Below are 10,587 nucleotides of genomic sequence, written 5' to 3' on the forward strand. Positions count from 1 at the left end.
TTACCCCAAAAAATCGCTTTACATAAATTCATTTATTTCCTTCTCTTCTTATTCTGGCCCAGATTTATTTTATTTCATCTACCAATTTTCTCTGGTCATCGGAGATAGTTGTTGGTCGCTACTGATCGGAGAGGGAGAGAATGAGAGTAAAAACGGTGGGTTCGATTCGGTATGGCAAGAGTGGTGAGAGGAGTAGGGGTGAGTATCCAAAAAAGCTGAAATTTTCAAAATCGATTTAACAAGATGGCAAACCAAATCGAAAATGAAATATGTAAAAACCAATTAAACTGAACTGAATTTTTTTTTATTATTTTTGTTAAAATCGAAATTAAGTCAAGCCTTGTTTGTTCTATAAAAAATGGAGGAGAAGACGGCCTCTGCGGCAGCCGATAGCTATGGCATTCGGCGATACTCAACAGGACAAGGAAGACGCCCTCAGCCAGTCAGCCCCTCACCCAACGGGCAGCAACAGCATAGTAGGGCACTGGTCAACCTATTCGATTGTATTCCCAAATCTAAACTTCTAAATACGGAGAGATTAGAGAGAAACTAGAGAGAGTCAGAGAGATTATTGAGGAAGGAAGATGCTTAGACTCCCACACCAATAGTGTGTTCACTCTTTTGAGTTTTGCTTTTCTTTTATTTGTCTTTCATTCTTTTGAGTTTTGCTTTTCTTTTATTTGTCTTTTACTCTTTTGAATTTTACTTTTTTTAAAAACTTAACATTAAATGAATTAATAATGTATATTGCATAATATATTAAATAGGATAAATCTCTTAATTTAGTTAATTGACATGGGTACTCTACTGTTTACCTATTGTCTTACGTACCCTTAAGTTTTCGTCCATCTTCATCTCTGTTCAGAACTACCATTATCGACAGCTGGCTTTAGAAGGTTGAAAACACTTGTTGCCTCCTCAACGACTACCGATTTGTCGTAGCTGGATTGTGAAACCCCTTCCTTTGTCGTAGCTGGATTGTGAAACTCCTCAACTACTGGAACAAAACCAGCAATTTCCATGCACTAGTGAAGATCCATATGTCGTGCTTGCTTTCAGGGTGCTATTTTGCTGACCCTATCAAACTAAAGCAAATCCAAATAAAGTGGAAGCCATGTTATACCAGCAGAAATCGTGAAAATTTAATATACTAAATTGTAAATTATAATAGCTATCACAAACGAAAACTCTAGAAAACAAATTATTGTATTAAACTGGAAAATCTTCCCCGTTAGTTGTTTTAGTAGACAAGCATACTTATCCGTCTCCAAAATTGTTTAAAAGGATCAGAAAGAAATAACTTTCAGGAAATTGCAATTAATATTTCAAGTCATTGAGAGAACACTCGACTAGCATATGGAAGTTAGGAAAAACGCTGATGCTTTGACAAGAAATTCAGTTCTAAGGGGGCGTTTTCTTTTCAGATTTTGAGAGGGAGGAAATCCTAGGAATTTTTTGTTCTTTTTTCAGATTTATGTGAGGATCATTGAAAGTTTATTTTCTTAAGTACTCATCTCTTAGGTGGATAAATAACTTTCCCACTTAGGAGAATAGTTACCAATACTTGAATGGGTAAATAAACTTAATCGAATAAATGTTTCTCAGGAAAAATTTACCCAAATAACTGCATTTACCCGAGTAAGTAACTTACTGAAAAATAAACAGACCTAAGGCATAGACGAAAAAGAGCCTATATGGCTGAAAATCACTTTTTCCTGAAAATAAGTTAAAACAAAATTGAGAAAGGAAGAAAAATCAGTTAAAACAAAATTGAGAAAGGAAGAAAAATCAACATGGGATCACGCTCACATTTGTCCTCTAGGACATCAAAAACCACATACAGCTGATCCACAAGCACGAACTTCACAATCTTTCCTATTCGCACTAATACGAAACCCGACACTGATATCAAACAGAGAAAAGCCCTAACAAAAACCCTAGTTCATTCTCCACAGGGAACAAATCAAAATACATAAGTAAAAAACAGAAAAGAAGAAAGAGCAAAGGAGCGTAGATCCAGCAAACCTTTGGTTTGCTCATTTTCGGTGAATTCCTTCTCTAGTGCCCGATCGATCATACCAACAAGCTGTCTTCTCTAGATCTCGTGTGTGAACCATTGGATTGAGTGGAATTGCTATCCCCGGAGCGAGGCAACTCAGTTTCAAGGAGAGAGAAGGAAGAGAAGTGAACACAGACCATGGAAGCGAACTCAGCTTTGTGTACTTCAACGAATGAGAGACAAAAGGCGATAAAGGCGAGGACTTCAGAGTGAACGAGAGTAGAGGATTTTGGTGGCCCATCGTCTTTGTTAGCTCAGGAGCTCAACGGAGTGACGGGAGTTTAACTGTTCATAGGTCCAATTAGCTGTCAATTCCTGGCAGGAGTTCATCAGTTTTTTTTTTTTTGCAAATTCGAAATAGTCTGAAACATTTATTTTTAGGTGGATTTCTTGCCCTAGTTCTGTTTTCAATTCAATGAAACCCTGATACAAGTAATAAAAGTATGGAATAAGTAGACTTTCAGATTAGTGATTTTAAGTAGAAAGCCAGGTATATTCTATCCTATTTAGCATATATCAAAAAAACATTGTTTTATTTTTTTTTATATGAGGCATTAATGTTGCCTTTGCATTTTGGTTACAAACTTTCTTAATTTAGACTCCCTAAGGAATTCACTATTCATTTGTATCTCTCCATAAATTTCTTACTATATTCCATTATTTCTTATATCTATTGCAGCAAGATTTGATCATTTCTCTTCTTTGAAATTTGTACAGTATGACTTCATATTGTCTAAAATATTTGCACCTTCATTTATACTTCATTTTGATTATAAACTTGCAGTTGATATCTTAGGCTGTATGTAAATGAAGCTAACCCATATGAAATTAGGTCCAATCAATTGTCAATTCCTTGTAGGAATTTTATTAGTTCTTTCTCTTTCATTTTAGCACAAAGTGATTGCTTAAGAAAATTTTACATTTTATTTTCAGCCTCCATCTTTTCTTGCATATGTTTTTGCCAAGAAAACTGGGAAAGACACCCACGTATTGATCTCTGCCTGATGTAATCCTTTAACCTATTAAAAATTTGAATTATTCACATATATATTTGCTTATTATTATACTTTGCACAGTTACCAACACTGGTTCAATTGTTTACGAGGAATAGTCTACACTATACAAATTCTTAAATTGCAAGTATAAATATTAACCTGAAATTGCCGGATGACAATCAATTAGACAATAGAAAATCTTCATATGAACCAATCCTTGATACATTGAGGTGTTGGGGCTGAATCAGGACCCCCAATGCTTATTGTGGTTAATCAACCATTGGTCTCCTTGCATCGCACGAGACATTCTACTATTTTCTAAAAAGAGAGGAATAAATAAGTATAAAAAGGTATCTCTAAAGTCCGAGTGAATTCAGCCCGAATAAGGATAATTTAGTCATTTTAGATGAGAATGGCAGGCTTTGTTGAAGAGCCCCACATTTGCCTTTGTGTTTGTTTCAATTCTTTCTTGACTCATTGGTTTATTGACTCCAACCGAGAGGGCCGCCTCGCTTGATTTCTTCTTTTGTTCCTCCTCTCTCTCATTCTTTGCACTGCCAGAGTCGCCCTTCTCTCGTCTGACTGAGTCTTAAAGAAGGGGGGACTCCCCACTTTTATGATCCTTTTCCTTTAAGCCCCCAGTTTATTTGGTAATTGTTCCTTTGCGCCTTACAACTGTAAAACAGGAAGAGAGGGAGAGAGAGAGAGAGAGAGAGAGAGAGAGAGAGTAGACATTTGCTTCCCGCATTGTCCATCCCTCCTTCCACTCCGTTTCTCATGCGTGCAAGCCATTATCAAACCTTCTTTCAATCTCTTAGTCTTCTTTCTAACGGTTTTAATTATCTGCAAGCATCTCCTGCATCCCTCACCCGAAATTCTTTGTCTCTTTCTTCATTTTCTCTGCTTTCCTACTTATATAAGTCGATCGCTTCCTCTTTCTCCAAAATTTTCATTCTTTGATCCTATTCTAGTCCCGTTTTGCCTTTCTGTTCTACAGTATTTCTGTCTGCCCGTCTGGTGGAAGAGTCTATGAATCTCAAATGTGTTTGATTGCAACAACCTTCAATATTTCTGGTTAGGGAATCTTGGGTTTGTTTTCTTTATTTATATAATATATATATATATATATATATATAGATTCGTATTTGAAGGCAAAGTTGTTCTGTTTATATTTGCCTTTTCCTTTTGGAGACCGGATCTCTGAGAGGTTTTAGTTGGAGTTTCAGGAGCTTTTCTGATAATTATTAGCTAATGATTATTGGGTTCATCTCAAAAATACAAGTTTTGCTGGAAATCAACCTTCTTTTGTGCTAGAAAGCCTCGATTGAAGTAAGAAATCTAGCTTGAAATTCGTCATTTCTTCAAGCTGAGATTTACATTACTAGCTGCAGCTTTGAGGGATCTTTTGCTTTGGTCTCAAGTCTGAACTTGCATCAATGGGAGGACAATTTAGCAAGAAGACGGGTGAAAATCCGCCCGTCCTCCAACTAAATAGCAACTTCCAGTACACAGCCGAGCTGAGCTCCTATGAAGCAGCATGCAGGCATGACCCTGAAGTGCAAACCTTTGACAGCACCCTTCAAGCCCGCACAAACCGCGTCATCAACACCCTCGCCCATGGCGTTGAGGTTCGAGCGCTCTCCTTCAACTCGCTGAGAGAAGTTACCGGATGCCTGCTTGAGATGAACCAGGAGGTCGTCAAGATCATCTTGGAATGCAAGAAAGATATCTGGAAGAATCAAGAGCTCTTTGAACTCGTGGAAGAGTACTTCGAGAACAGTTTGCAAACCTTAGATTTCTGTACCGCCATGGAGAAATGCCTCAAAAGAGCCCGGGACAGCCAATTGATCCTTCATGTCGCCCTCCAGCAGTTTGAAGAGGAAGATGGGGTAGAGGGGCAGAAGAAGTATTTGAAGACATCGGAGGAGTTAAAGAATTTCAAAGCTGCAGGAGACCCATTCACGGAGGAGTTCTTCCAGGTTTTCAATTCGGTTTATAAGCAGCAGGTACTGATGTTAGAGAAATTAATGCTTCGAAAGAGGAAACTCGATAAGAAGTTAAAATCTGTCAAAGCATGGAGAAAGGTCTCAAGCATTATCTTTGCTGCCGCCTTTGCTGCTGTTCTCATCTGCTCGGTGGTGGCTGCTGCAATGGCGGCACCCCCTGTCGCAGCTGCCCTGGCAGCTGCAACTTCAATTCCTTTAGGGTCGATGGGTAAATGGTTCGATTCACTGTGGAGGGATTACGAGGTTGCACTGAAAGGGCAGAAGGAGGTAATACACTCAATGCAGGCAGGAACTTACATTGCAATAAAGGACTTGGATAGCATTAGGGTTCTTGTTGATCGGCTGGAAATAGAGATTGAGTCTCTAATGCAAAATGCCGATTTCGCACTTCGAGAGGAGGATGCCGTAAAGATCGGAATAGATGAGATCAAGAAGAAGTTGGGGGTCTTTATGAAGAGCATTGAGGATTTGGGTGAACATGCTGACAGGTGCAGCAGGGATATAAGGAGGGCACGGACGGTAGTCCTGCAGAGGATTATTAAGCATCCCAACAACTAAAAGCTTTTTTGAAGCTTGCTCCTTCTTTGGGTAAATCTCATGCGACTTCATACTAAATATATGTTAAGCAACAACAGCTAACTCTGGATTTTTGATCCATTGAATTGGATATCTCACCTTATGGAGAACAATTTAGGAAAAGTTGATACTTTCAGGTCTAAACTTGGATGTCTCTGTGTCCAATTTTTATCATTCTTAACTGTGGGAATAAATTTATTTATTGTTTTGTACTTTTATATTGCCCTCTCATTCAAAGTTGTATTAGAGTTGTAAAGTCAAAACTTTTATGGATATTGTAATTGTTTTTGGCTTGATTATAGCCTAGAAAATTTAATAGACTGCCCTACAGTCTACAGATGTGACCTGCTGGCCATATTTGTAATTGAATCTCTGCATTATGCAGTTCTTTCTTCTTATCATAGTGGATTTAAAGTGGGGAAGTTAGTTGAAAGTGAAAATTCATATCTATTTCTTCAAGTCATTCCTTGTGATTTGTTTCACTGCACGACAACAAAAAGATTATGGAACACAACCATTCTGCTCATAAAGCACTGTTATACTTTCACACAGAAGCTCAGGCATCTATAATCTATAGTTGAACTCTATTGAATGAAAACCAGATTAGTCCTAGCAGTCTATAAACAGTTTATTTATTGTATAGTGTCAGGTCTCAATGATGGAATTAACAACAGTAGTTTTGTTTCTTGCTCTGTCCTGAAATAATGCAAATAAATCTAACCAACCCAAATAGGAATGGTAACAATAATAGTATCGGTCATTATCAGACAAGATAGCATTGCTTATGGTCCCGGCAGTTACCTCCTCCACTTAGCTATAAGTTAATTGACGTAAAAAAAATAATACACATCAAATAATTAAAATAAAGCATGAAAAAAAAAACTGAAGACATAGTTGTCCTGGTTTTGTAATTTGTTGATGAGTACACCACATTGAATTGAACCTTCTCTTCTCCCTCAACAAAGGAAGACTGAAGCCATCACAAACTAGTGTTGTGCTTGTCCAAGTATTATCTCAACTACTGATGGTAGAAATCTTACCAGTTCCAACTTGGTGGAGATATTGAGTAGGAGTAGCAATGGGCTTTCCATCAGTTAATAATGTTCAATGCTTAAGTCTCAAGACTGATGTCAATCTGTTTTGTATCAGAAAATCAAGGTTTTTTCCAAGTCCTAGGTGTCAAAATTTAGCAAGAACAGATAGAACAGCATGATGATGCAAAGGTTGGACAGAGAGAAGGAATCATGATAATGGTGTCCAAAAGCCTGTTTGCAGTGTTCTCTAAGTGTCCCAAATTTTAATGGTTGAATATGTGGTGCTGACGTGGAATCCAAAGTATCTTTGCTAGCTTCCAATCCTTTGATTTGAGTCTCACTAACCAGAGGAAGGGGAAGGTGGAGTTTTAGCATTAGGAGAAGCCTCACTTCTGAACTAAAAAAAGTTGTTGAGCAGATAAAATATTCATTCATCAAAAAAGAAATTAAGGAGTACAGTTCCTTTTATACGAGAAGGCTAGGTTGTCATTGCAAGGCAAGAAAAATTACAAAAACACTCATTAATATCCTATAGTCTTATCTCTTGTAATATGCCTTAGTTCTCCTTTTAGTTTCTTCTGCTTTGAGTCTATTAGAGTGGACTTGATACAGGCTTGCGTAGAGCCTGGCTGGGTATTGAGATAGACTTGTAGGAAAAGGGCCAAGAATGTTGGTTATTGGACATGTAAATAGACAACCCACTTTAGTTGTGGATACAAGGGCATTGATGGAGTTATGTGGGCATGGACCTATTGCCATGTGGTAGCTGCATCAATATATTTTATTTACAAGTAACAAGTTGTCTCAAAAAAGAAAACTCACTGAGGCTTGTAGACTAACTCAGAAAAATACATAGAGTTTCAAGTAGGAGTCAAGTAGTGGAGAACATTGAATATATGGACTAAGAGTTTATGAAGAAAAATACCTGATAAGAATGTCATTGCTTCTTATTATATGCTCAGAGTTAACCAGAAGAAGGTATGATCAGTATCTAGGATGAAAGATTTACATCGAATAAAAAGGGAATCCACAAATAGGTCAAGTGGTCAGCAAAGTGAAGCATTAGAACGAATTAATTTCTTAAAGAAAAGAAAGTATAGCCTTGGATATGAAAACAACTGAAGTGGTTGCAATATTTTATGAGTCTGAAGACTTTGAACTGCCCTGCTTCCTTCATTGGTGATTTGGAATTATGTTGTTAAGAAATTGTAACTTGTGGATCTAATAGGACTCATGCTATGTTTACTGATAAAAAAAGGGACTCATGCTATGTTTGACAATGCCTGGTTCTAGAAAGAGCACCAAGAGACCAGTAAGTTCTATAATTGTAACCAATATTGCCTCGGTAAGCCTAGAGGCATCTGCAGATAAAGTTGTACCAACTGATTAATGGGGCAATTGCTAGAGTTAAGTTTACATGGTTTTGTGGTCTTTCTTATCTTCAAACTACTGTCTTAACTTAGATGATTATTAGATATAAACTTATTCCTATTTACTGCTATTTTGTCAGCTACCTAGTTGTGCAGAAGTGTGTTTGTGGGTCTGATGGCAAAATCAAAAGTAGAGAGAAAAAAAAAAGAAAAAAAAATCCACATAAGAATACAAGGTTCATGTGGTTTGACAATATGTTTGTGGCCACGGGTAAAGACAAATAGAAAATCCACTGATGTTAAAGCTGACTATGACTACAGTGAAAATCCAAACCTGTAAGAGTCAAAGAGTAACCTCCCAAGAGGAACATTCTTCTGATTGTAAGACAAAAATCCCTTGTACAAAATCTCAAACTTAGAGAGCATCCACAAAGAAACTCCAGACAAAAGGTATTTGTAAACTCCCCTCACAAGAAAAAAGAACCCTAAGAGACAAAACCGGAAGTTCTCAACAGTAACCTAAATATCCTTGCACTCTTACTTTCCCTTTTTTTATATAATATAACCTTAAGAAAGGCTTAAAATCACTCATACATGAAGAAAGGGCCATTACCCAATGTTGGTCCCAGCTATCTGGGGTCTTGGGAGGGCTACACTGGATACAGACCTACAACCATTATTACATGGATCTCTGAAAAAATGTGAAAGAGAGATCATTTTTTTTGGAGTTGTCTTCAAAATTGAAATGACTTTTTTATGTGTCCAATTATTTTGTGGCCTGTTATTCAAGCCATCATCTGAATACACAGATTGTAAGGCAGTTTGTTTCCAACTTTCCATAGAATGTTGTTCCCACATAAAAGTAGATTTTGTAATCTAATTAGTTTCTTTGAATCACTTCTAGTTATTTATCTCACGCAATCCTTTCCATCTTGAGCAGTCTGGAAGAAGCTGGGGAGCTCAGTTACAAACAGAAATGCCATTCTATTGTTAGCAATGCCAAAAGAGCAAAGACCATTATCCAATGTTGGTCCCAGCTATCTGTTTTGGAGGGGTGGACTGGACATGAACCAACCTTTGGGACTTCTTTGCACAAAGTGGCTGCTCTCATACTTGAACTGAACCTGTGTTCTCACTCCTGTCAGCCCAATATTTTACCATTACACCAAGTAATGGCCCCTTGTGTAATTCTATAAAAATATGAATTGGGCTGAATACCAATGATAGAGAGTGGCATGCAGTTGTAACTTAGAGATCATCTGTTTGAATAACCATCATAGACAGCTATCACAGTTAAAATCACATGTATCATTATTGAAACCAACTGATAAGAATGCTTAATTCCATCTCTTTTGGCTATAGAACCTGTTGAAACAATTTTCCCTATACAAAAATGATCCTTTCTGAAAAGAGTCCAAACTTCACCTGGTTTCATTTTGTGCATTTTGAAACGGCTCCTTTCTTCTATCTCTTTCACAATGTTGAATTGTAATATTGCTCCTTTTTGGATCCATTGAACCAGCTACCCGTACATGGAGTTACTTTCTTAGGACTGGAAAATGGGAAATTTGGAGTTTTATTCGGATGTGACAGTGATGGAGATAGCGCTTCATGTCATGGACATGGGGTCACATTAAATTAGGTCACAACCTAGTATGTTTAGAAGAATTCATTATAAATGCGTTTAGAGAAAACTTGTTTATGGGAAATACGTTATCTACTTTTTTTTTTTCTTTGGGAAGGATACAGTTTGACTTTAATGTTGATATTTCTTTTGATTTAGGAACAACCTTTCCAGTAGTAAACCATTTGTTCTTAGAGTTTTGGATGCCCAAGGAAATTTAATTGTTAGCCATCCTTCACTTCAGCACATACAATATTATTCTTGGAAGTAGCAAAGATCAATTCTTATCTACATATTTATTGGGCAAAAAGGTAGAGTGTTGGCTACAGCATAGCAAAAGGCAAATGCTAATGTGTAAATAACACTGTCGACTCTATGCTATGAAAATGGATTGTGACTATACAACCCCCCATTTTATTGTCATGCGTGCTACTTTGTGGCCCCTGGTCGTACTTGATGACCCCAGCTCCCATGAAATGAGAATCTGAGATATTCCTCTACCCTATGATTCTTATGGGGCCCCAATATTTGTCACTCAGAGAATCAAGAGTTCAAGGCCCACCACCATTGAATGGATCCCATAAAGTTGATTAGCTGCCCTAAATTAGATTGAGATATGACTGCAATAGTGCAACTGTGTTCTTAATATATACATTTTAGCTGTGTACATGAGATGGTTGATTGTTGATGCTGAATTTTGGTTGGGACCCATCCGTTGGTTGGTTCTGAGCTTCTAATATGACCAAATGATCGAGGGCGGATTGGTAGGCTGAGAACTGAGATGCAGGAACTAAGCCCAGCCCATTGGTTTATTTCCATCCAGATCCAGTATGACAGAGAATGTGCATTCAGTGTGGATGCAATCGAATCTTGGTTTATATGCAGTTAGGACTTTGGAGACAAAAGTCCCACCACTTTCGCTT

At 37.5% G+C, this 10,587-nt stretch overlaps 1 protein-coding gene across 2 annotated transcripts; it reads left to right on the forward strand.

Moving 5' to 3' along the window:
- Positions 1–1,811: 1,811 nt before the first annotated feature.
- LOC104595769 (UPF0496 protein At4g34320-like) lies at positions 1,812–9,464 on the forward strand. Of its 2 annotated transcripts, none has more exons than XM_088889057.1 (3): positions 1,812–2,377; positions 4,446–5,648; positions 8,981–9,464. In XM_088889057.1, exon 2 carries the CDS (start codon positions 4,491–4,493, stop codon positions 5,616–5,618), a length of 1,128 nt encoding a protein of 375 aa, XP_088745183.1. In that variant the 5' UTR covers positions 1,812–2,377; positions 4,446–4,490; the 3' UTR covers positions 5,619–5,648; positions 8,981–9,464. The 2 variants fall into 2 exon arrangements, with proteins under 2 accessions (XP_088745183.1, XP_088745182.1); XM_088889056.1 differs by lacking the exon at positions 1,812–2,377 and adding an exon at positions 2,399–4,128 and having other exon boundaries at positions 4,281–5,648.
- Positions 9,465–10,587: the final 1,123 nt, after the last annotated feature.

The sequence above is a fragment of the Nelumbo nucifera genome, chromosome 5 (assembly GCF_055504915.1).
Source record: "Nelumbo nucifera cultivar China Antique chromosome 5, China Antique-T2T, whole genome shotgun sequence".
NCBI lineage: Eukaryota > Viridiplantae > Streptophyta > Magnoliopsida > Proteales > Nelumbonaceae > Nelumbo > Nelumbo nucifera.

Excerpts from the sequence above, each read along its gene's own strand:
- LOC104595769 (XM_088889057.1), top strand. The coding sequence starts at position 4,491 with ATGGGAGGACAATTTAGCAAGAAGACGGGTGAAAATCCGCCCGTCCTC.